At 47.2% G+C, this 25,456-nt stretch overlaps 2 protein-coding genes across 2 annotated transcripts; one reads left to right on the forward strand and one right to left on the reverse strand.

Moving 5' to 3' along the window:
• Positions 1 to 36: 36 nt before the first annotated feature.
• On the reverse strand, positions 37 to 8,440 carry rangap1b (Ran GTPase activating protein 1b). Its single transcript, XM_079757088.1, has 16 exons — positions 8,362 to 8,440; positions 7,843 to 7,961; positions 7,413 to 7,540; positions 7,230 to 7,289; positions 6,814 to 6,993; positions 6,408 to 6,542; positions 5,927 to 6,085; positions 5,276 to 5,389; positions 5,094 to 5,193; positions 4,707 to 4,791; positions 4,307 to 4,496; positions 4,123 to 4,206; positions 3,691 to 3,793; positions 3,496 to 3,584; positions 1,811 to 1,932; positions 37 to 1,072 (listed from the first exon to the last, which is right to left on the reverse strand). The coding sequence occupies exons 2-16, from the start codon at positions 7,952 to 7,954 to the stop codon at positions 988 to 990; spliced, it is 1,746 nt and encodes a 581-aa protein (XP_079613214.1). The 5' UTR covers positions 7,955 to 7,961; positions 8,362 to 8,440; the 3' UTR covers positions 37 to 987.
• A 459-nt stretch (positions 8,441 to 8,899) lies between these two features.
• zc3h7bb (zinc finger CCCH-type containing 7Bb) lies at positions 8,900 to 25,359 on the forward strand. The gene is made up of 21 exons (XM_079757177.1): positions 8,900 to 9,096; positions 9,816 to 9,877; positions 9,968 to 10,004; positions 10,341 to 10,538; positions 11,020 to 11,178; positions 11,744 to 11,884; positions 11,986 to 12,028; positions 12,419 to 12,663; positions 13,058 to 13,334; positions 13,795 to 13,853; positions 14,304 to 14,403; positions 14,844 to 15,005; positions 15,950 to 16,155; positions 16,742 to 16,842; positions 18,069 to 18,250; positions 18,669 to 18,748; positions 18,895 to 19,163; positions 19,616 to 19,721; positions 20,037 to 20,145; positions 20,538 to 20,671; positions 20,881 to 25,359. The coding sequence occupies exons 2-21, from the start codon at positions 9,819 to 9,821 to the stop codon at positions 20,914 to 20,916; spliced, it is 2,703 nt and encodes a 900-aa protein (XP_079613303.1). The 5' UTR covers positions 8,900 to 9,096; positions 9,816 to 9,818; the 3' UTR covers positions 20,917 to 25,359.
• Positions 25,360 to 25,456: the final 97 nt, after the last annotated feature.

A 25,456-nucleotide genomic window follows, 5' to 3' on the forward strand; every position in this document is an offset into this window, starting at 1 on the left:
TATACTAACATTGACAATGTTCACACGCCACATGGATCAATGGTAGTCTGCCTTTAATGTTTGTCAGGTTACAATATTAACATTACACTCCATGTTGTGACCCTTTTCTCCTCAACATCTCCAAACACAAGACAATTTATTGAGAGGTAACGTGGTGAAGGACAGCGAAGAGGATAGAAACACACCTAACAGAGCACCTTGCTCCATACATATTCCCATGTATGTGAAGTGCGGTTATTCCCCGCATGACAAAGATGTACACATTTGGCTGAGTTGTCCGCCGGTGTCTGGGGGCATTTCAGTGTTAAGACTGTTTACAGTGGCTGGACCATGTGCACGCATACCGTAGATTCAGGTCCATAAAGGGGTGAGTGGTGGGATAGGGGTGTGTGTATGTGGGTGGTGGGGCTGGGAGATTGAGAATGCTCATGCATGCAGTCCATTCCTGCTCACAGTCTGATGCACACAGAACACTCTGAACTGGATCAACCTCCCCGCCCCCCCCGATACGACCATAACCCTGATGACTGGGACAGAATACAGATATGAACAGTCTTTCCCTTTCTGTCTTTGATAGCTTAGCCCCCTGACACGACGATTGGATGCAGTTAGCGGTATCAAACAAAAACACCAATTAACGAAGCCACGATGTGAAGAAACAAGTGTGATCGAGACAAATCTAGACATGGACGGCTTTCAGATTGTCAGAACAAACCGCTTTAAGGGAGGACTGGCAGTGAAGGCACAGTTAACATTACAAGCTTCTGTGTCTTTTACATTTTATTTCTTCCCATCTTCTTCCTTTATATAAAAAAATAGAGGCTGTATGAACATTTACAAAACAAAAACACAAACCAGGAGGAGTGATATCCTGAAAAATAAAAAAAACCTAACAAATGTTTGTTCAGGCTTTTTTGCTCAAGTATGAAGACTCTTAGAAATTAGTTGTCACAAGAAATTGTCCTTCAGTCGGTGTGTGTGTGTGTCTCAGTGGTCTGCGCTGCATCTGCTCTTCAGCGCGGCCTGCAGGCCCTCCAGGGCGCTGCTGCAGGACTTCAGAGCCTTGCCGTTCCTTCAGACACAGAGCACACATGTAAGCGTGGCCACCTCTACGATTATCACATTAAACATTAAGTAAAAAGAGTATTATCTTGCCATAATGGGCAATGGGTTTGGTTTGCTCGTTCGCGTACTCGAGCAATCGCGCACAAAATTTCAAAGTGGATCGCACAACGGGCTGGGGGTCTAACACCGTAATATATATAAACTATAACCGCATTTCACATTAATCGCAAATATCCCGCTGCTTCGGGTTCTCCTTGGTAGGCGCGTTGAGAGGAGGAGCGGGTCAATCCGCTGCCGGTGCGTGTGCATGTGTCAGTGATACGCGGGTTCATCCAACAAGTGTACCCGCGCACCATTGGCATGCATGCGCGCTTGTCTCTGTGTGCGTGTGCGAACGAGAATGACAGGGAGAAAGAGTGCTATGCGGAGATGAATGAACAGAACGATATTCATATTTCAAAATCGCGTAAAATAAAAAAAGCAGAATCAATTTGTGGCGCACGGCGTTCATTCTGTGGCGCTGCGCCACACATTGGTCTATGTATGGGAAACACTGCTAGTATATCAGTACAATATTAAAAGATACAGAAACAGCAATGCCTTCAAATCTCAAAAAAATGGGAACGAGAAAATGACAAAGCCCAAGTAAAGTCGATATATTTGAATAGCCCAGTGAATAGTTAGTCTCCTAGGGCTTCACAGGCCCATGTAATGACCCTCTCCCATAAAGGAATCAAACCCTCACCTGGAGAGGACCGTGTGCAGCAGCAGGGCGTGCTGCGGCTGGAAGTAGGGCTGCTGGACAGCATGGGTGAGACAGGACAGCTGGGCGGAAACCACCGGAACCCTGTTCACCTTCCCCTCACCCTGGAACACACGGCTCAACCGTCAACCCTCTCTCTCCACCACTACCAGTCATGGACCCTCTCTCTCTCTCTCTCTCTCCCCATCACTACCAGTCATGGACCCTCTCTCTCTCTCTCTCTCTCTTTCTCTCCATCACTACAAGTCATGGACCCTCTCTCTCTCTCTCTCCACCACTACCAGCCATGGACCCTCTCTCTCTCTCTCCATCACTACCAGCCATGGACCCTCTCTCTCTCTCTCTCTCTCTCTCTCTCTCCATCACTACCAGCCATGGACCCTCTCTCTCTCTCTCCATCACTACCAGCCATGGACTCTCTCTCTCTCTCTCTCTCTCTCTCTCTCTCTCTCTCTCTGTCATGGACCCTCTCTCTCTCCATCACTACCAGTCATGGACCCTCTCTCTCTACCAATACCAGTCATGGACCCTCTCTCTCTACCAATACCAGTCATGGACCCTCTCTCTACATCACTACCAGTCATGGACCCTCTCTCTCTACATCACTACCAGTCATGGACCCTCTCTCTCTCCATCACTACCAGCCATGGACCCTCTCTCTCTCTCTCTCTCCATCACTACCAGCCATGGACCCTCTCTCTCTCTCTCTCTCCATCACTACCAGCCATGGACCCTCTCTCTCTCTCTCTCTCCATCACTACCAGCCATGGACCCTCTCTCTCTCTCTCTCTCCATCACTACCAGCCATGGACCCTCTCTCTCTCTCTCTCTCTCCATCACTACCAGCCATGGATCCCCTCTCTCTCTCTCTCCATCACTACCAGCCATGGATCCCCTCTCTCTCTCTCTCTCTCTCTCTCTCTCTCTCTCTCTCTCTCTCTCTCTCTCTCTCTCTCTCTCTCTCTCTCTCTCTCTCTCTCTCTCTCTCTCTCTCTCTCTCTCTCTCTCTCTCTCTCTCTCTCTCTCTCTCTCTCTCTCTCTCCATCACTACCAGTCATGGACCCTCTCTCTCTACCAATACCAGTCATGGACCCTCTCTCTCTCTCCACCACTACCAGTAATGGACCCTCTCTCTCTCTACATCACAACCAGTCATGGACCCTCTCTCTCTCTACATCACAACCAGTCATGGACCCTCTCTCTCTCTCCATCACTACCAGCCATGGACCTTCTCTCTCTCTCTCTCTCTCTCTCTCTCCATCACTACCAGTCATGGACCCTCTCTCTCTCTCCCTCTCTCTCTCTCTCTCCCCCCATCACTACCAGCCATGGACTCTCTCTCCCTCCCTCTCTCTCACGCGCTCTCTCTCTCTCTCTCTCTCTCTCTCTCTCCCTCTCTCTCTACCAATACCAGTCATGGACTCTCTCTCTCCACCACTACTAATCCAAGTCACTCTTTAAAAAAATACATAATAAAAATTATGAAGTAATAAATAATAAATGAAGAAATATCAAACATACATATTATATTTGAAACCATATTCAAATCTAAAGAAGGGAGGGCTGGCTGATTAACCGGATCAGGGGGAGAAAGGTGAGGCCTGATCTCTACACTCATCATGCATGTAGACACAGTGTCGGACCGTCCATATTACACTGCGGACTACCTTGAGCAGTCCCATGTGGACCAGCAGGGTGGAGAGGAAGCAGGTGGACTGGAGCAGCGGGGCCGACAGCATGGTCTTCAGCACGGCGTCTGTAGGTGGAGACCAAGGACAGGGGAGGGGGGGGGCTTCAGCACGGACAACAAGGGCTGCAGTTACCAACGCTGACATCACCCAATAAGCCCCCCTTTCGTTTACCGACGGCCTCCAGCAGGGCCTCCCCGGACTCTGCCTCCTCCTTGTACGAGGCAGAGACCTTCAGGAGCACGTCTGCTGCCCCCTCGGGGTCATCAGCATCCACCTGGTCCAAAGGAAGCACAGAAATGACAGTGAGGTGGAGAGAGGTCCACTGGATGGGGGACTGTGTGTAGAGGATGAAACAGGGGGCCCGCTAACAGTTATGCTCTCTGTGGTTTGGGGACAGGAGCTCCATCCGCGGTGGGGTCCATTGAGATGGCTTTGGGGTCACAATTATTTTCTGACCTGGGGATGGACCACGAAAAACGGTTGCGAAACAGCAGGGAACCAATAGGGCTAATATTGAGTTATGAATGTCACATCGTGATAGATGTCATTATCCATCATAAGAGCAAGAGGACTTGGGGTAGTGTCTTTAAATGCGGACCCCACCTGGTGCTCTAGGCTGGCGGTCTCGTCTTCAAGGTCCAGCTCCTTCTCTGAAGAGGGGCTGCAGAGGTATGATGCTATCTCTGTCTGGAGGATGAAGAGATAGAGGAACACAATCAGTTATGTAAAAGGAGATAACAGTTAAAGTCCATGATAGTTGTTCATACTGGTGTTTTTATTTCCTTACTGGGCTCTGAAGTTTGCTACTGGGTGAGTTCCCATTACAGTTCACTCCATTTTCCTTGCTGTGCTCCTCTTCCTCATCCAGATTCTCCTTCTCCTCATCTTCAAAAGTCTCATTGTCATCTTCATCAGTCTCATTATCATCATCGTCATCCTCATTGTCATCCTCGTCATCTGGTTCTCCTTCATCATCGCTGCAGTTGGGATTGATGATTATACAAAAATAAAACACTTTACAAATGATGAATAACACATTCTGGATAAAAATCTGATACTAAAAAATCTGAGAATACAACAGAGTGGATCCAATCAAAGCTGAACAGCTAAACCTTCCATCTACCTGCATCTGCGATTGGACAAAGAAAGAGAACCGATGTGGTTCTTCAGCCTATCACGTACGTTACCTGAGCGATGCCAACATGTCCGCTCTGTCCATGACCTCCATGGCTTCTCTCAGCGCTTCGCATCCCTCCTCTCCAAGACAGTTCCCTGTTGAGACAGACACATATTATCATCATAGAGAGTTTAAGAGCGGATGCAAGTTCATTTTAGTGTAGTACCTTTTGTTTCCCTTTTGGATGGCTCAACCACCAGACACAATGTGACAACATTTTCTAAACATATACAATACCTGCAACTGTAGAGTACAAATATGCTTTGTACTCTACAGTTGTAAAACTCACTACAGATGTCAGTGTCTTCCCGTTCAAGTACAGTATGCTTGACCAACGAACAAACTGGACATTATTACCATAATAATAATAATAAGCAGTGCTCTATCGAGTGTTTACCGTTGAGATCCACCTTCTCCATCTGGGGCTTGTTCAGCACCGCCTGGGCCACCAGCAGAGCTGCAGGCTCCGTGATCTCTCCAAAGGACAGGTTCAGCTCCTGCAGACCCGGCAGCGCGTGTTACAACAACCTCACCACGGCGACTTAGCGCACGTAACAGACAGAGGGACAGGGTAGTGACCTTGAGAACGGGCAGCCCCTCTCTCAGGACGGCGGACAGGGCCACGGCTCCCTCTGTGCGGACCAGACAGTCGCCGAAGTTGATCACCTGGATGTTCTTCAGATGCCTCAGAGCCTGGGGAAACCACATGGGGATCAAAGAATATACACAAACAACACAAAGGTGGCTGCTTAACCAATGGGTTTCTGATATATGCCACACCTGATGTGGACCTATGATCTTAATCCCCATTAATGGGGTTTAAAGGGGACATATCATACCACCAGGTGTGAGTGTGATTAGCCATTACAAGCCGTTTTCAAATTGCCAGCATTGTGACATCACAGGTGGGCGTGTCCATCTAGATGTGTGACGGATAGATGGACACGCCAACCTGTGATGTCACAATGCTGCACATTTTCAAACCTGCTTGTAATGGCTAATCACACTCACACCTGGTGGTATGATATGTCCCCTTTAATGATTATTAATGGAAAGCCAACCTTTATGCAAACACTTAATGGTGAACACATTGTCTTTACTGAACAGGTGCTAGCTAGTATTAACTAAAGAGCAGAAAAAAAGCCCCATTACACCAACGTTCAGCTCTAGGCTCCTGGAGCGTGGGCGCCCCCTAGCCGTCAGTGGAGGGATCGCAGGCCTGCTCCCTACCTGTGCCATGGCCAGGGCCCCCCTCTTGGTGAAGGTGTTGTCGTTGAGGTTGAGCACGCGGAGGTGGGGGTTGTGCTGCATGGCCGAAGCCAGCGCTCTGATGCCAGGGTGGTTGATGCCGTTCTGGGGCACGTGCACCTCCTCCAGGCTGCCCAGCAGCTACCGGGAGGAGACGGGAAGAGGATTACAGTGGAGAGTAGGACTGGTCCATAAGGTCCCAATAGTCACTTTCTCTCTCTATTTTGAAGTGTTATTTTCACATTTAATACCATTATCATAAGCATAAAGCGAGGGTGATAGTTATGCGTTTCCGTTCCTTTTTCACAAATGTGCAATAGAGTAAGTTCTGCAAAATAGCTTCTCAGTAATGCATGTGAATCTGGACTATGTTAATCTGTTAACAAGGTCTGACTTGTGCTCAATGCACATTAAAAGTATATGAAAAAGCACAAATGAAACTTAGGTACACTTTGCTTTGTACCTTAAAGGCCTTAGCCAGGGCACCGGCTCCTTCGTTCTCCAGGCGATTCCTCCCAGCGATAAACACTCGGAGGCTGAGTGGAGCACCGAGGGCTGAAGAACGTCTGTGGCACTCAGTCAGAGCCTCCGCCAGGATCTACAGACACAGCCACACAGCAGGCACGGGTCACTTCCCGTTTCTCACAGCTATCGCTTGTCTTTAACGAGTCTAGATTCAATGGCTGGTATTATCTAGCACAGCACAAAACTATGTTTTGTAATAAATGTGCACTTTTACACTATAGCCATCACTTTTTTATTTGAATACATTTGAACTGAACTCTGCATGTCTCTCACATGAAACACGGCAAAAGTCAACATGTGCTGGCCCTTGAGTGAGAAGCTGAAGCCCGCGCCCTCCAGCTCACCTTGCCCCCTCCGATGCCCATGCCACAGTTGTTGAGGCGGAGCACCTTCAGAGAGTGGCAGGAGGGGCTCATTAGCAGCTGCTCGATGCCCTTCACTCCGTCCGGCCCGAAGGCGTTGTCGCTCAGGTCCAGTTCTGAGAGGCGGGCCCCTGCACTCGTGATTGCACTGCCCAGGGACCGCTGGTGAACCAGGAACACAGTTGCGTACAGAAAGATTAAATACACAACTTTTGACATAATTGATATGCACTTAAAAGATTTCTGCCCTTTCTGGGGTAGATCTTCATTGTTGAATGCACTAACTGTACGTTGCTTTGGAGAAAAGCATCCTCTAAATAAATATAAGGTAAATGTAATGAGGATATCTGGCGGTGATGTATACAGACATATAGGCTGAGTCAGCAGGAAAAGCTCACCAGTGCTGTTGGGATCTCTGCACGCAGCCTTCCGGTAAACATATCGCTCCAATGGCATTTCTGTCACGACGAAAGACGAAGCAAGATTAAGCAAAGTGGGGGAAGATATAGGAAAAGGGCTTTAGGTGGTTGGTACTGCTACTGACAGACTATCGTGAGATCAGGGATTACAGGGTAGTGCACCTGAAGTTGGTCTTTGTCTTCAAGGGCTTTGGCGATGGCTTGCGCCGCCTCCACTCCAATGGTGTTCCCTTCCAAACGCAGGGCACGCAGTCCCTGGTACTGAGCGATCTCTGCCACCAAGCCTGCCACTGAAAACCAGAAATACAACTCACCCTTAAGCCTTGCACATACACAGGATTCTTTTGTTGGCGAGTCATTGTCTTGGAAACCTTGCGAAATGCTGGGTAAAGTTTCAAACGCCAAAATGTCCCACTCAAAATGTCCCACGACATATAGACAAATCCTTTAACGATTAATTAGTAAACAATGACCAAAAAATCATCATCGTCATTGCGATGATACGTCAAGATGTACCGGCCCCATACACAGACGCAATCAACAATAGATGTGCAAGGCACTATGAAAGGTTGAGCACGGCACCATGTCCCACCTGACTCTGCGTGGTCGAGCTTCAGTCCTCGGCCTTGGTAGCTCAATTCTCCATCCCCGACGTGGGTCCTGGAGAGCGCATCGGCTAACTGTCCTATATCATCTGCAGCCATGACGTTTCTGTGGAATGGTTTCGGACAGAGATGGTGAGAGGAGGACGTCCACACAGGAGGACCGGAAGGTGTACAAATAGGCGCCAATAAAAAGGCAATAACACAGTAACGTAACTGTGGATGTAATAGATACAACGGAGGTGTAAAGACTGCCGATAGTAAATGCGTTGCTATTATCAAGCATTAGGTAAAATGGTATGCCAACAACAGAAAGCAAAAGCTAGTTAGCCTTACATGAACAGCCATTAAGGAAGAAGTGCTAGCTAACGTTAACCTCACAACGCAACGTGCAACGCAAAATGTGACTGTTGGCATTAAAAGTTATTATTCATAACTTTTTACGAATACGTCAAACCATAAAATATAAGTTATAACTCTTAGCAATCATGGAAATTATATTACTTTACCACAATTTCACTCTTGTTGAAGTGAACACGGCGGACGGTCGTTTCGCTCTCCAGAAGGCGCGCCGGTGGCTACACCGCGTGACGTCACTTAATTTATTCTACGACCGCTTTCGCTACCCATGTTCGGCAGTACTCGGCTATCATCGACACACAACGGGACGGACGCAGTGGTGTAATGTCTTGTTGAAATTATAACAATAATTGCGTTTGATTTGTGGTAATTATTCTGTTACCATCCATTTTATTTTGTTCATATGTTTAACTTGTATAGTTCATGTTTGAGTTATTTTCATGGCGCATAAAAAGAATGGCGCATATAATACCAATGGTTGTGACTGAATTGATAGACTTTCAGTATGTTACATCCGCATTTGCCACTAAATCCTCAAGATATCATGAAATACAATAAATCACACACCAGAGTTCAACGGATTACATTCCCTGACTTTTGGCGCCACCCAGCGTCCGTTTGTGTACACTGCATGGAAACTTGAGATGTTTGGCTCAAGAGCTGCACTAGCTAGGTACTGAGCTGGCTAACGATAGTCTGCTAATAGTGCCCACTATCCTGGTAGCTAGATGTTCAAACTCATGATCTGTCCACATATCAATGCTAGGGACAGCAAACGTACAAATATGCGTCTGGTTAATGTTTGAAATCGGGCTGTATGTGTTTCGAGTGCCATCATTGTCGTTCCGTGAAGCATTCTTGGATTTGAAATCGCAAACTACTCGGTAAGTTGATAACGTTAAGAGAGTTGGTAGGGGGGTTCGGGGCCTCTATCTACTTCCCGGGACGGTGAAGCTGAGTTAGCTCGCCTGTGACAAGATCTTGCTCCTCCTGTCCTAATATCAAGCCTTTATTTTGAGACCACGGTCACATAGCGTCCATCCTGCAACCCAAGTCACCACAGTACCAACCGGTTGCCATTGCAGTTGGTAAACGGCGGCGTATGGGGCTTTTTCAGACAGCTAGCGGTAGGGGCGTTAGCTAGCCCCCAACTAATCCCGACGAGGCTAGGTGCCTCCTGCCCGACGGTCAACTCGTTTCCGGAGAAGTATATTTCACCATCCGCAGGGTTGTTGAAACCATAGCTATCTGGGCATGGGCGCTAGCCGTACCCAGTCCGAATATGAATATGAATGTTTAGTTATTGTGGGCCATGACATAGGATCATGCTTTGGTATTCTCGTCACATGATACAAATGTCACTGAGAATACTAAATCTACTGTCGAGCATGATCCAGGATTCACTTGGAAGAATGTGATTTATTGAAGTTGAGAAATGTTTTGGTTTACCAAAGCCTTTTGGGTCACTTGAGGTCGTTGTATTCGTCGAAGGCCTAATCTTTAAGCTTTACAGCGCCAGTGCAAAAATAAGCACTGTTTTTATGACAACATGCATTGTTGGCTTCATTCGTAAAACGTGATGTTTTAAAACTTGTCCCCTAAGGCCATGGACCCTGAGAGACAGAAACGAAGGGAGGAGATTCAGAAAGCGATGGGCTTCATACAGTAAGATATGCAGAAAGACTCATTTTACAATACAAATATATTTACATGTAAAGCAAGACAAAACGATACCCTTTTTATTTTTGTTCAAAGGTCTTCACTGCCCTTTCCTGAACCAGAAAGCTACGAGGTATCACACTTTTTCTCTTTTCGTTCATGTATTTACAGTCGTTCTCACTGATAAATGTGTGTCATCATGAAATGAATCTTAAACAACACTTCAGACCTTATCATTCTTGCATATCCTTTTCCTTTTGTCTTGGCTCTCTCCTCTTGGCTGATGTACAAATCTACCATTGCCAATATACTCTTGTGCGTTTCTATTCTCCTTTCGGCGGCTTTACTCTTTATTTCACATCCCCTTCCCTGCTCAAGTTCTCTCACATTTGTTTTCCATGTTCTTGTTATTCCGATAACACCCACTAACATCTTCCAACCTCACCCACCTTTACCCTCTCTCTCCCAGGCATTTCTGACCCAGCTAGTGTGCAACTTGCTGGATGAGGGCAACACAGTGTTCCGGGACAGCGAGTGGAACCAGGCGGTCCAGCACTACGGGGAGGGCATCAGTGTAGCACGTTACGCCCAGGCTGAGGCGCTGGTCATCCCCCCTGAACTGCTGGAGAGCCTCTACGTCAACCGGGCCTCCGCACATTACCACATGGTGAGGCCCTTGAAATATCTTGAGTGATGGCCTTGTGTGTTGGACACTTAAGTTGAACCTTGACTGATACTGATAGATTTGCGGTTTCGACCGAGCCTTCAGAAGGGCTGAACAAAAGTTCAAGCATCACAATTATACAGAACAGCAGAAGAGTTATAAATGATAATCCTATTGACGTTTTGGATCGTTTGATGAAATGTAGTAGTTATGATAGATTGCTTATGTAGAGGGCTCTGTCAATTCTTAGGTTATTTTTTTTCTAATTGTGATGGAGATTGTCATGGTAACATAATTAAGCTTTGCTCTTTGTCTTCACCTCATGACTCTCAATTTCCCTCGCTCTCTTTCTTTCTCTTTCTCCCTCTCTCTCTGTCTCTTGGTCTCTGTTCTTTCTCTCTCTTCTCTCTCGCTCTCTATATGTCTCTCTGTCCCTTTCTCGTTGTCTCTCTCTGTTCTGTCTCTATCTGTCCCTGTCTCTCAGAGGGACTATGAGCGGGGCGTGCAGGACTGCGACAGCGCGCTGTGCGTGTGTGAGGGAAGCCGCCGCACCCTGTACCGTAAGGCCCTGTGTCTGAGAGAGCTCGGGCGGCTCCGAGAGGCCTACGAGTGCGGCACCAAATGCCTGCTTACCGCCCCGCACGTATGTTACGCTGCCAGCACTGGAAACGCACCACATCTTATTCACTTGAATCTGTTTTATACCAGTTTTCTGGCTTAATGTTTTTAGAAGGAGCAGAATGTGACGATCCACTACAATGTTTATCAACCCCCAAGTGCATTGCTGAGCACGTTTTTTCCTGGAAGGGGGTCTATTTATTCCGCCTCCGCCTGGTGTCTTTTGTCAGACGATCAATATCAATTTACTTGAGTAAGTCTACATAGGATTTCATATGTGTTCGGTTGTAAAACAAGGGCCCCATAATCTTCCACTTGCGTTCTACGATTGAGCTTCAGTGTGTGGAGGGCTGAAGGTTAACTTGTCATTGCACCATGAATATATTCCCCTCCCAATTTCTCATCTAGACGCGTTCCTTCCTAATGCACTTCTATTTTTTGAGGATTTCCCATACTGAAGACCAAAAAGTCCAGACTGAAAAAGTGTACATTGAATTGTGTGTCATGAGGTTTATCGCTACCAAAACCCGAGATTGGATTGCTATTTTAAGTTCAGCATTAACCCCAGCTCTCTCCCCGGGGCCCCTCAGGACCGGCAGGTGAGCGAGCTGGCCCAGGAGTTGGCCAGCAAGCTGGGCCTGAAGGGCCGCAAGGCCTACATCAGCTCCCAGGGAGATTCCCCCCCTCCGGGAGGGGAGGGCCATGGGGAGGGCCCCCCGCCCACAGGAGAGGTAGGCACTGTTGTCGTCACTGTTATCAGGGTGGGAAGGGGTGGTTGGTTGTTAAAAGCCATGGGTTTCCCTCATGCTTATCTCTGTTGCTTCCCCACTAGACGTCCTCTAATGGCCTTGAGTCTTTGACGGACATGGGACCCGGTAAGGCAAGCTTATGGGATTTAAACTTTTGATGTAGTCCAATCCTTTTATGATGCTGCAATTTGAACTTCCTGTTCTCTAATTCTCTCTCTCTGCCTTTCTTCTCTCTGGTTCTTTATTCATCTGTGTCTCTCCTCCCTGTCTCTGTTTCTCTCCCTCCCCTGTCTCTGTCTCTCTCCCTCCCCTGTCTCTGTCTCTCTCCCTTCCCTGTCTCTCTGGCTCCTTCCCCTGTTTCTCTGTCTCTCTGGCTCCCTCCCATGTTTCTCTGTCTCTCTCGCTCTCTCCCTCCCCTGTCTCTCTGGCTCCCTCCCATGTTTCTCTGTCCCTTTCTCTCTCCCTCCCCTGCCTCTCTGTCTCTATCCCGCCCCTGTCTCCCCCTTCCCATCTCAGAGGATCTGTCCAGCGCACAGTGCATCCCTGCCCCACTGGCCACGCCCATCCCGGTCAGCGACGACCCGGCGACCCCCGAGGAGACGCCGTGTGCCGACCTATCGGAGAGCCCCAGCAGCCAGGGCCTGCCCCCCATGCCGTACTCGGTGCCCGTGTCGGAGCACATGGACGAGTGCAGCAACAGCAGTGTCATCAACGACGATATGGAGAGCCTGCTGGACTGCATCCCCAAGAAGATCAGCGAGGTGGGGCACCCAACGTCACACGTACCGTGTCCATGTGTTGCGTGAGGGTTGAGGTTGACCCTGTCTCATGTAGACTCAGAGGTCTGCTAGAATTAGATGCTGAACAAGAGCTTAGCGTGCTTGATTGGAAGGTGAAGCGGCCAGGGTGTTGGCACCCAGCTTAAAGGCACTGGGTTTGAAAAGTCTGCCGGTCAACCCTTTAGGCATCTTTGAGCAAGACGCTCAGCCCCTACCTGCCCCTACCTGCTCATTAAGGACATTACTGAAAAGTGGCTTTGGATAGAAATATTTGTCAAAATGTAGTAGAGTCCGTAATGTAGAACACAGATTGAATACCTAATTAATTGAATGTTCTTATTTAGTCACTAAAAGCGCCTGTGTTTCCTTCTCCCAGAGCCCAGTACAGGGGGCCATCCCCACCAACCTCCCCAACACGGCGGTGGCCCTGCGGCCGCCCTACTCCCCGGGCCTGCCGGCCCCGTCCCCCCAGCTGCCCCCGGCCTACTTCACCTCCTCCGTCAGCCAGGTGTCGTCCCTGGAGCCCTACCCGCCGCTGGCCCAGCGGGACCAGGGCTCCACCCACGCGCAGGACGCCCTGGGGGGGGCCTACTCCCCGGGGGACACGGACCCGGCCGGGGGCCTGGACTCCCTGTCAGAGTACACTCTGCCCGGTGAGAGGGGCCTGAACGCACGCACTCCTAGTCGATCTCCCACCTGCGCTAAACACACACATTCCAACAAATTGGCTGTCTTTAGGTAAAGACCTTTTACAAAGGCTAAAGTGGACTGCTACTAATGGCACTTGATTATTCTCCCACTAAAGGAGGATATAGGTGTGATTATGCTGTGTGACACACACTCATAAATGTCAACTGCACTTGGAAATGAAAGCTTTTATTGCGGCCACTTTTGGAGTTGTTGCAGCCTCTCCTATATGTATTTGCTTTGATTGTTCTGTGTCTCACAGTTGCTTTGGATGAATGTCTAGAATGTGCTAAAGTTAGAGCATACGCTCGCACACCACCATAACTACGCTGGCATTCTGTCTCGCTTCTGCCCTGGGATGCTGCTGTCTAGGGTGAATATTTAGATTGTCTGACCATACATATTTTGTATTTTGGGGGTTTTCAGGCGGACGCTTATCACACAGTTTCATCCCTGGGATCCGCAACCATAATGCTGCACATATGGTGAGTAGTTGACACACTGATATAAGTCTTAATCATATTTATAAAAGAGTTTCAGATAACTAGTCAGTGTAGTGGTACTTTTGTAATACCTTGGTCTGTTTTGAACGTTTTCTTCTTTCAAAAGAAGAGATTTGTCTTAGGTGTGTTATCTACACTTTTAGCACGAATGTTGTTTTTCTCACCTGTGTCTGTCTTAGGGTGAACTGTATGCAAGTTTTCATTCCATCTAATGTCTGTCTATTCCAGCTGAGTGCATGTGTCAGCAGGTGTCAAGCTACAAGTGAAACACACCGTTCTTACATCTCACCCTAACACGGCTCCTGCTGCTCTGGGACCAGCTTTGAAGCACCCTCCCACGGAGTAGAGTAGCAGGTGGAGAGGTCCTCATCACAGAGGTAACCTGGCCTCCCACGGAGCGCTAATCTGTCTGGTGTTCCCTCCCTCTTCCAGAACGGTCAAGGTGGCACCAACCTCTCCATGCTCTCCCGAAACCCCCTGGCTGCCACCCACGAGTTCCGCCAGGCCTGCCACGCCTGCTACAGCCGCATAGGTCTGTCTCCCCCCCCCTCCCCGGTAGAGCTCCACCACCGTTGTGTAGCCCTTGCAGAGCCCCGCCCTCTGTCAGCCAGGGCCTTTCCTCATTCAAATCAGACTGAACCCATGAGAAAATCTAAAAATTAAATCTAAAAAAATTACATTTAAATCTAAATATCTATTTAGATTGAATATTCGGTATGCGGTTTGTATGAAACCTCTTGGTAACGTTAATCATTAACACTGCCACGGTTAGAAGTTAAATCCCCGCTGGGTTCACCCTAACTCAGAATGTAGGCAAAGTATTAAAGTAAGACGGTCGGCTAAAGCCATCCACCTAATACATGCATATCTATATATTAATCATGCTGCTTTTGGACGCTCTGTCATCAGAACAGCGGCTGTACTGTTCCCCCTTGTACGACGCTCACTAGTGTCACCCCCCCCCGCCCCCAGGTCCACGTGTGATGGACTACCAGTACCAGCCCGAGGCGGCCCACCGCTGCAAGAGGGACGTCCTGCTGTGCCGTCTGAAGAACGGCGACGACCCCACCTGGAAGAGGGTCCGCCCCCGGCCCGCGCGGAATAACTTCCTGGGGGCGTTTGTCCTCTGTAAAGGTGAGGCTGCACCACCCTGCTGATCCAGTGTAGGAGGATTTCGTCCTGGGGAGATTTCTCTTGCCCTCTTGGGGGCTAGGGTCAGGGGGGTCATATAATATTTGGCCTGTTAAGCCCTTTGAGACTGCGACAGTGATTAAGGGCTATATACAAATAAAATTGAATTGATTGAATGCTATCTGGTGGTAACCTGCCCTCAGCTTCCATGACACACTGCTATATTGTCCATGAATGCTTACTAGCCTGCATGGTCGCATTCCACGTTTGTGAAGCGGTGGTTGTCGTGGATACATGGATGTGCTGCGTGCCACATGGTGTTATGCTGGGTGCACGTCACAGGATAATTAGTTGCGTTCATTTTGTGCTCGATTTCCCCTTCGACTCTTGTCATCTAATCCCCGATTTGTTGATGGTTTTACCAATGTTTTTGTCAGAGCATCCTTTGGTGTGTGGTATCTTATGTTGTCTGTATGTTAACAGTGTTTTTATACCACTCTGGGCTTCAGCGATTAGACTTCGCAAATATTAGACATGTTCAATATTGACGATCCGATATCCATAGTGTGGTTTTAGCCCCGAGGACTCTAGTTAGTCTCTAGTTGGTTAATTCGAGAAAGCTATATATGTCCCAGTTGCTTATTGATACAAATGTCTCTAACTTTGACCATAATCCACTTATCTATGGAATCTGCTGAAATAAGTACATTAGTGAGTATACTAAGACCAGCCCTCAGAGTAATAATGCAATTCTGCAGCTAGCTCCTACAGATCCTCTGACAAACACAGACATGGCAACAACCAGCCAGCCCTGATCCCCCACCCATCACCGCCTCCCACCAGTCACCTCATCGCCGCCATCTTTCAGCCTCACACTTTCTCCTTCTTTCTCTCCCACCGCGGACCTTCTGCGCCTCCTCCTTCCCTTATCCCCCCCCCCCACGCAGAGGTACAGGAGCGGCAGGAGTGCCAGTACGGGGAGAACTGCACGTTTGCGTACTGCCAGGAGGAGATCGACGTGTGGACCCAGGAGAGGAAAGGAGCCCTGAGCCGCGAGCTGCTCTTCGACCCGCTGGGCAGCACGGAGCGGCGGGCGCTCAGCGTGACCCGGCTGCTGCAGCTCCACATGGGCATGTTCATGTTCCTCTGTGAGGTCAGTCTGGGGGACCGGCTCCGGGGCCCCAAGGCGCCGGCTCACCTGTGTTTTCGTGGGCAGAGTAGCACTTTGTGTGAGCAACATGGTGTCATTCCTTTTGAGGGTCGCTGACACAAACTAAATGTCTTTTCCGGTATAATGAGAGCACCGTTTGGGGGGCGCTACTATGTTCTGGGTAGGGCTTTCCACATCAGAAGGCGTCATGGTTGTTTTTTGTTGGTGGTACGCCGCCCTATTGATTGAGGCTGTGACCACCTCCATTTTGGAGCATTGGTTGTTGATGGTGGTAATGCGGTCTTGGTCGTTGTTGAGTGAGTAATCATCAAATTATTTGTCATTATGGGGAGACTTTGTTCTGTTTGAAACTGCAACAGGGGTTCTCATTCAAGAAGTAGTGAAGTAAGTTTTGATTAACCCAAGTAAAGCTATATTTTCATTGATTTATGATTTCACAGGATCTCCAAATGGCGGCGTATCACCAACCAAACATCCCATGAGGCACTCTGATGTACAAGCCCTATTGAATACATGGGAGTAGAATTGGCCTAGTGTGTTTATTGACCGGCGTGTTCATCTTCCACAGGAATGTTTTGACAGCAAGCCTCGGATAATCAGCAAGCGCAGCAAGGAGAATCTGGCAGTCTGCTCCAACCTCACCGCCAGACACCCGTTCGACGACAACAAGTGAGTCCAGGGTGTGCCGGGGTCTTCTCCACACCCATTGGTTTAGCCGAGTGGCATCTAAAGAGAAGACCAGATGTCAGGACAGCCCATCCGTTTAAGTGGATTGTATACATACAGCTCTTAATCGCTAGCCTGACATAGGGCTGCTCGATATGGAGAAAATCTTAATCGCTCAATATTATTGTTTAACTATTATTTTTTAGTTTAAAAAGACAAAGTATGCATTATTCAGCATTTCTCTCCAAAAAAATACTTTGTAACTGAGAACACACACAAAAAAATACACAAAATGTTCAAATAGAAAATGTTCAAATAGAAATCCACAGCCCTAGGCTGACATCAACTCGCAAATGCGTACAAGTCCGGAACCTAGGGCTGTGGGATTAATCGTTTCAAAATTGCGATCTCTATTTATAATGTTTCACAAAGCCCCCCCCCCAAGCGCTCTCCCTCAACAAATGACAACGCGGTGTTACACCACATTCAAACCAGGGCAAACAAACCCAGAGAGTGAGTGAGGCACCGGCGAATAACAGGCAGACAAAGGTATTTCTCTGAAGGGGCGGAGTATAAGCTTGTCTTCACGAGGCTATAAGTTGAGTATTATATACATCTAGTCTTTTCAGCGGTGTGACTATTATTGGAAAATGCATATGCATTCAAGTGCAAATTCCGCGCAAGGAAATGCCTCTGCATTCCTGCTACCAGTTCCCCTCAGAAGGGGTGTTCAGTTCAGGGGGGAACATTCTAAAATGCCTCTATTCCTTACTGAAGCCTCAAAATGTTTACCTTCTTGGGTTCTTGACTGTAGTTTATATTTTAAGAAGCAAACCTACCTCTCTCCTTCTCTTACGCACAGATAACACACAGAAAAATACTTGTACAGGTTGTGTAAGGTTGTGAGGGAGTTGGTTTTATGTTCAATGTCAGATTTATGAGGTGACTCCACTAACTCCTCAGCTCTCTAAACGGCAAGAGACAACTGCCCCGAACCCCAAAGCAGGGAACCTTGAGAAGGAACACAGAAAAAGGGATCCCTCTTTCCTGCTGTCATATTAATTTTGATTATAACTCACTACCTCTGGTCTCGCCCTTCGCTCTTGCTCTCTCTTGCTCTCTCTCTTCTCTCTCTTTGCCCTCGCTCTCTTTGCTTTCTCTCTTTGTTTTCTCTCATTGCTTTTTCTCTCCGTCTGTCTGTCTGTCTCTCTCCCCCTCTCCCTCTCCAGGTGCCTGGTGCACGTGGTGCGGTCGGCCAACGTGCGCTATAGCAAGGTGCGCCCGCTGCACCCGCTGTGCCAGTTCGACGTGTGCCGCCACGAGGTGCGCTACGGCTGCCAGCGCGAGGACAGCTGCTCCTTCGCCCACTCCGTCATAGAGCTCAAGTGCTGGGTTCTGCAGCAGGACACGGGTAGGGCTGCCTCTCCGTCGCCCCCTAATGCCGCGCTACGACGGCCAATAGCCTGGGTCGGCACGGCCGAAGCTGGAAGGGCGTTTTTATTGATTTATTTATTTATTAAGTCATTAAAGTTGACGTGTGTAAGATTGAGCCCCTTCCAGTTGGAAGGGGGTTATAGGATGTTATTTTATTGATAACATTAATGTTAAGGCCTTACGGTCAGCATTGACTACACATGTGTCCAGGTTATTTTAGGCTGTGAGCTAGTCTCGACGTGTGCGACTCTAAATATGCACCCATAAAGCAGGTCTGAGGGTTGTCATTAAAGGATGAAAAAAATGCTGCTGAGTACCTGCGTCATCGAAACCATGAGGGTGTTATGCAAACTGGTCATTGTTTCCGTTCTAATGTGCACGTGTTAATACGGCAGGTATCACCCATGAAGAGATGGTGCAGGAGTCCAAGAGACACTGGCACCGGCTGGAGCAGAACGCCCAGAAGCAGCAGAAGGTACTCATCCCAACTTCTAGTCTAGTTTAATGCGGGGGATTTCAGTTCGATAAGTAAAGATCGAGGTTGTACTGAGATTTCTAATACATACCCTTGATTGTCTCTTTGACCCCCTCTCTCGCTCTCACTCTCTCTCACTCTCTCAGCCCATGCACATACCTCACCACGGCAACCATATGGGCTCGGGTGGAGGAGGTGGGACGGGGGGAGGTGGCTGTGGCGGGGGAGACTGCATGGGGGGCGGCGTGAGCTCCATGGGTGGGATGGGGGGCGTGTCCGGAATTGGGGCTGGTCCCGGGAGAGGGCGGGGTCTAAACCTGAAGATGAAGTTTGTGTGTGGCCAGTGCTGGAGAGACGGACAGGTCAACGAGCCAGACAAGAACCTCAAGTACTGCACGGCCAAAGCTCGGCACAGGTAAGCCCCGCCTCTTACGAGCATGTGACCTAACCGTGTGGTTCTAGAGGGCTATAGTGGTGTACATCAGACGCAGTGATGTGAGGACTACTGGATACCTCTTGACAGCAAAACCAATGTACCGACTTTTAGAGTCAATCACCACATCACCCCATTTAATTCAATTACATTTTATTTGTGTAGCCCTTCAACCCCATTAGTCTCAAAGGGCTTAACAGGCCACATACTTATGACACCCCCCTGACCCACGCCCCCACAAGGGCAAGAAAAACTCCCTTGAATCAGCAAGGAAGAAACAAAAAAAAAGCATAGTAGGGGATCCCTCCTTCCAGGGATGGTCAGGAGTGCAATGGGTGCCATAATTGACATACAGGTAAATGCAGGCCCCATGAGGATGAGGGATGCGGACTGAGAGCAGTGAGGGATAATATGAGGTTGATTACCCCTTGCAGCTGGACTAAGGAGCGCCGGGTCCTGCTGGTGAAATCCTTTGAGAAGAAGAAATGGGTTGTGGTCCGGCCGTTGCCCTTCTCTCGCACCTACCCACAGCAGTACGACGTAAGACCCTGCCCCGAGGGGCTTTCTCGCGCTCTTTCTCCCTTTACTGTTTCAACAGTGCTCCACTGATGTTCATAAATAGCCCTTTGGTAACAAGGTTAGTACGTGATAAAGTGTTGTATCATGTTGTCCTGGTTAAAGTTGTTAAGGAGTCATTAGTCACACATTAGTCTTAAGTGGTCAATGTGCCTTTTGACAGAAGGGAAAACCACCTAGCGTTACGAAAGTTCAACAATCAATATACTGTACAGTATTAGCTAATGTCATCCTGTGTGTGTGTGTGTGTGTGTGTGTGTGTGTCCGTGTCCAAACCAGATGTGTGTCCATGTGATGAAGCAGAAGAAGTGCCATTATATTGGAAACTGCTCGTTCGCCCACAGTCTGGAGGAGAGGGACGTGTGGACGTACATGAAGAACAACAGCTGTAAGCCCCCGGCCTCCGCCAATCACACCTGCTTGTGTCTCACAAGATGTGCCATACTCCAGGCACACCAAAGGGACACAACCATTATGGCAAATGCTCATTTCTGGTTGGCTACAGAATCAGGCCAAGTGATGTCACTTGGCCTGATTCTCTGTGCGACCGGTTACATGATAACCATTTATAAATTCAGGTGGAATCAAATACATTTCCCCCCAGTACATTTGACCAGAGACAAAGTGGTTTGCTAGGTTGCTAGAAAACTTTGTATAATGGTGTAGTTAAGCATACGTGATTCTATCACTGACCCAATAGTTTAGTGTTTGTTCCCATGACGTCATTATTTTGGTTCCTTCGATAACGGGAACTTTCCCGGCCCTTGTTTTCGTCCCCAGTGAGGGACATGCAGCAGATGTACGACATGTGGCTGCAGCTGACCAATCAGAACCGGCGCACGGACGGCCCCCTCCTTACTCCACCCCCAGAGGAAAAGCAAGTCACCATGACGGCAGATTATTCGGAAGGCATGGTGAGAAGGCGCTAGGGTTACTGAAGGCAACAAACGCTTCGATGCTTCCAGCAACTCCTAGCTCTAGCATCGCTTAATGCTAAAGTGTGTGTGTGTGTGTGTGTGTGTGTGTGTGTGTGTGTGTGTGTGTGTGTGTGTGTGTGTGTGTGTGTGTGTGTGTGTGTGTGTGTGTGTGTGTGTGTGTGTGTGTGTGTGTGTGTTCGTTCCAGGGAGGACAGCGGCTGTCTGAGGGAGATGACCTCTAACGGGTAGAGGGACATGAGAAGAGGATGAGAGAGAGAGACGAGCCTGCTGCTACACCAGCTATTACAGAACAGACTGTAAACAATGAGGGCGCCTCTATTCTGAATGGGAAAGTAAACAAATGACCCCTCCTCACCCCCCCCCCCCTCGCCCTGGAGACGTCTAGGGGCATGCTGATCTCTTGGCTTGCACACACGCATACACGTATACATACAAACCCACGCCACAGGCACCCATTCACAGGGAAAGCAACTTTAGGTTTAACCTGTTCTATTTGTCATTGTTTTCTGCCATGCTACAGTCTTTCACACACACAAACATGTAAATGACCTTGCATGCTTTTAACACCGTGTAAAGCAGAGGCCCTAATTTGTCAAATCAACAATTATTCGGTGAACTACCCCAGCTGTTCCTCAGAACAGGTCTATTTGGTGTTGGATTAGCAAAGATAATCAAAAGACAGAGAGGGAAGCGCTGGCCGTTTTTGTGCTGTTGTTCCACAATGAATTTGAAATCTATATATTTAAGCATCATATTATTTAGCTAAAAACGGAAGGAAAGAAAAGCTAAAATTTAAGCTTACAGCTTTTCACAGCAGCCCAGCTGCTACAAACATGCTAAGCCATCACAAAGAAATTAACTAAGCCCCCCCCCCCCCCCGCAAAATGGATTCCTGGGGTGATGTATTTAATTCACTTATTTTCTTTTGTTTGTTATTTTGCCTTTCTTTCCTGGGGGAGTCGTACTCCCCTGTTATCTAGTCTGCCATATTGGCAGAATGCTATGAATGTATCGCCTGCAAGGGCCTTTTTTTTAAAGGAATCGAGGAGAATTCTCATTTCCAAAATATAAAACGAACAACAATGCTATATAATAGTTGTTGAATGTATGTAGACATACATAAGTACATTGACCTTATTACAATCTCCTCCTCATATTTATGAATCAGTTCCCCTCTCCTACCAGACCCCCCTTGGTCCCATCCCCGACCCGGGGTGAGAGTCTTAAGCCTTCGCACGCCTCCTGAAGCTCGGGTGAGACGATGAGTAGAAACGTCTCTCCCTGAGGACAAAAAAATGACAAAAGGACTTCTCTTAAAGGCAAAAACCCCAGAGATCTACTTCGACCCGAGACGTTACTTAATTTCCGGCCACCTTTGCAGGGGTAACGATGAGTTCCTTGGTGGTAATAAGGGGCAATGGCGACAGAAAGTACTCAGCCTTTCTTTCAAATTCGTTTTTTAAAAGGAAAGTCAGAGACCCACCCTACCCTGACACTGATATATCAGACAAGATGACACTTTATTCATCCTGAACGATGTGGATGACAGAGCTAGTACTATAAAACAGACCTAGTCCGGGTTGTGTTCTGCTAGCTTACACCCCTGTACATGCACTGTAAGCATCAGTACATGTCCTGCTAGCACCCTATGCTAGCAGCCTATGTGCAGTACATGTCCTGCTAGCATACTATGTTCAGTACATGTCCTGCTAGCACCCTATGATCAACACGAAGCGTGTTGGCACGCTACGTAAGTACATGTCCACGAAGAAATAACGACCCCACCTTGACCGAAGAACGACGGTGACCACTTTTTCATTTATATTTAGGAGAGTGGAATTTATTTTCAGGAGAAGGATTTGTCGGGCAACCAAGCGAATAGAGAGAGAAAATGTCTACCAAAACAAATGTTAAAATCTCTTAAAGGGATTAGGACGATTTAAAGACTACTATTTTTGTAGGCTGAATTGTACCTACAATTATATGACAGAACTAGGACATTGGTGCAGCTGTGATCTGTTAAGCTGGGGCCGGTATTTCACACAAACAAAATGTGCTTCTTTAGCCTTTTGGTCAGGTTTGTTACTGATCATCCTTACTAGAAATCCCCAGGGAAGACTTTCAAAATAAAAGTCTAAATTCGTAGCTTGGGACATGAAACAAATTAGCACCATATAATGTGCCTAATAAAAAACAGCACACTCACACACACTCACACAAGTAAACACACATGCACACCACATGCATACCGAGATAATGGGTGAACTATTGCCATCTTGCCTCCAATGTGGTCCAAGATGTCATAAGATATGTCTATACTCAAATATACTATATTACACATTATATGATACATATTTACTGATATTGTTATACTACTAATAATAATTGATAACTTAGCGGTTAAGCTTAATTAAATATATAACCTGAGAACCTTGTCTTGATTACATAGAAGAGCTCTGCTATTGCGTATATGACATGTATCGCTGAACTAGATAATGATAGTGAAGTTGTTTTTTCTTTTTGTAACTTTTTCTCCTTTTCTTTTCGCTTATGTGAGGGTCATTCCAGACCATGTGTACCAGTTGGTTTCGGTGGACCGGATTGGGCCGGTTTTTGGATTTGTGTTGATGAACGTCATACCAGCTGACAGTGTAGATTGTTCAAACAGATTGGGTTTCAGCAGGGCAGTTTGATTTGAGTATTTTTTTTTTTTTTTTATAGTTTCACTTGCCACCAGCTGAGGCCAAACTTACATGAGATCAAGCCCAGTCTTGGTGTAGGTGATGTTGTGATGCTCTGGAATGACCCAGGTATTAGCTTCTCTGAAGGAATCATATTACTTCTACTTCTACTACTACTACTACTCCTACTCCTAGTATTATGATGAATATGATGATAATGATTGCTATCTAATGACTATTTCTATTTCTCCTATATGCTATTGATATACGTATGTTAATTGCTATGTATAACTCTTGATATGTATTCATGTATGGATATTAATGATTAATGGTATATAGGCACCTAATGTATGCAACGGCACGGCCTGGAGGAGCAGAAAAACAAAGTGAAAGCTAGTTTTATCTTCAGCTTATTACTATAAAAGGGCACCTGGGCACTAGAGGACATATACTGGCAGTTACAGGAAGCCCGGCCCAGGAGTCCAAACCATCCGTAGTAATTCATTTGAAATATTAAGGCTGGTTTCCATGGACATCTAAGTGGTGTATCAATTAAGCCCTGCCCTAGAAATATACTTTTTTTGCAAAAGGAACAAAACTAAGAATTTGCAGTATAAGCTCCGTGTCCTTTGGCTGCAGTGGTGACGGCTCAATGCAGCTCATGTCTTAAAACTTATACTTAGAGGTCTGTATACTGCAGTTATAGCGCCATATTCTATATATTATACCTATAAGATGATACATACACCTATTGTATAATCGTACTCTCCTTTATATATAGATATATATGATACCTATAACTATGATTATTCTAGAAGGACACCCTTATGAGGTAATTTAGATAAAAGATGTTCGGGAACTCTTTTTTTTTTGTCGAGCTGTGGGTCAGTGATGTCACTTCATAATATTGGCTGTGATACTGGGGATACGGAGTTGGCCAACGAAATGCAATTAACACGTTTTCAACTGCAAATGTCTGCCTAAGCATCGATAGCACTACCAGCATCGCTGGGGGCGAGGGGGAAAATGGAACAGCTTAATGGAGGTTCCTCACACAAACGGAGGAGACTCTGTCTTTCCCACGACCATGGCCCACGTGTTGTCTGCATTTGGTTGGCAATGTTTTTCCTCCCTTGCTCTGGGGGGAGCCCAATTGATTGGTTGATTGGTAACCACTGCCAGGCATAGAGAAAGGCCCTAAGGCCTGTGGTCTTGCATGTTAATTGTACCCAAGAGAAGGGAGAGATATGAACAGAGAGGAGGTGGGGGATTCGTTCTGTTTAGGGTCGCCTGCATTACAGTCCTGCAAGGGGAAGCACCTAATTGTCTTTTGGATTTAAGTTATAATGGGATAGATGGCCAATCTTATCGTTTCATGCTGTATGTTCGGAAAATTACAGATTTGACTCAGAAGTTATGAATAACACATTTGATTTCAATCCTGCCTAATTGAGATGTTATTTAATTTGGATGTTTTAATATAATTGTTTTCACAAGATGAATCTGAATCATGACCCACACCCTAATTTCACTTGACAGACGGCCGCATCGTCCTTATCTTCTATTCTATCATGGGCTCATCTCATGCATCCACCAACACTTTATGTCTTTGTTTACTTGTTCTCTTGTTTTTCCGAAGTCATCCCTCCTACACCCACTGACACCCCACATACTTAAATCCATCCCCACCTACACACAAACCTGATGCCGGCCACCCAGATGAAAATCCATGTGAACCTCTAGTTTTGTTTTGTTTATCAGTGGTCATTTGATGGTCGAATTAGCTTCTAGCGACTCCGATAAGAGAGAAGCAGGGGTTTAAGAAGTGGGAAAAAACCAAGCCTTTTTTTTGTACTGTACTTTTACGTTTGTTTCTTTTTTGCTTTTTGTTGTATTAGTTTGTCTTTGTTTCATCCTCTATCCTCCGTGGTTGGAAGTGAATCACGGTCAAACAAGTGGACCAAATCTCTTGAAAGCATTTAATAAACGGGAGTGTTTTAGAAAAATAACTCTCCTGTCATTTTTTTTTGATTACTGCATCATTCTAACAGATTATCTCATCTGGGCCTCTTGACTTGTC

This window comes from Pollachius pollachius (assembly GCF_949987615.1).
Source record: "Pollachius pollachius genome assembly, chromosome: 19".
NCBI classification, from domain to species: Eukaryota; Metazoa; Chordata; class Actinopteri; order Gadiformes; family Gadidae; genus Pollachius; species Pollachius pollachius.

Excerpts from the sequence above, each read along its gene's own strand:
- rangap1b (XM_079757088.1), bottom strand. The coding sequence starts at position 7,954 with ATGGCTGCAGATGATATAGGACAGTTAGCCGATGCGCTCTCCAGGACC. Across the intron at positions 6,994-7,229 it reads CAGAGATCCCAACAGCACTG|CGGTCCCTGGGCAGTGCAAT; the intron begins GTGAGCTTTTCC and ends CTGGTTCACCAG. Across the intron at positions 6,086-6,407 it reads CCCTGGCTAAGGCCTTTAAG|CTGCTGGGCAGCCTGGAGGA; the intron begins GTACAAAGCAAA and ends TCCTCCCGGTAG.
- zc3h7bb (XM_079757177.1), top strand. The coding sequence starts at position 9,819 with ATGGACCCTGAGAGACAGAAACGAAGGGAGGAGATTCAGAAAGCGATG. Across the intron at positions 10,005-10,340 it reads CTGAACCAGAAAGCTACGAG|GCATTTCTGACCCAGCTAGT; the intron begins GTATCACACTTT and ends TCTCTCTCCCAG. Across the intron at positions 13,335-13,794 it reads GTCAGAGTACACTCTGCCCG|GCGGACGCTTATCACACAGT; the intron begins GTGAGAGGGGCC and ends GGGGGTTTTCAG.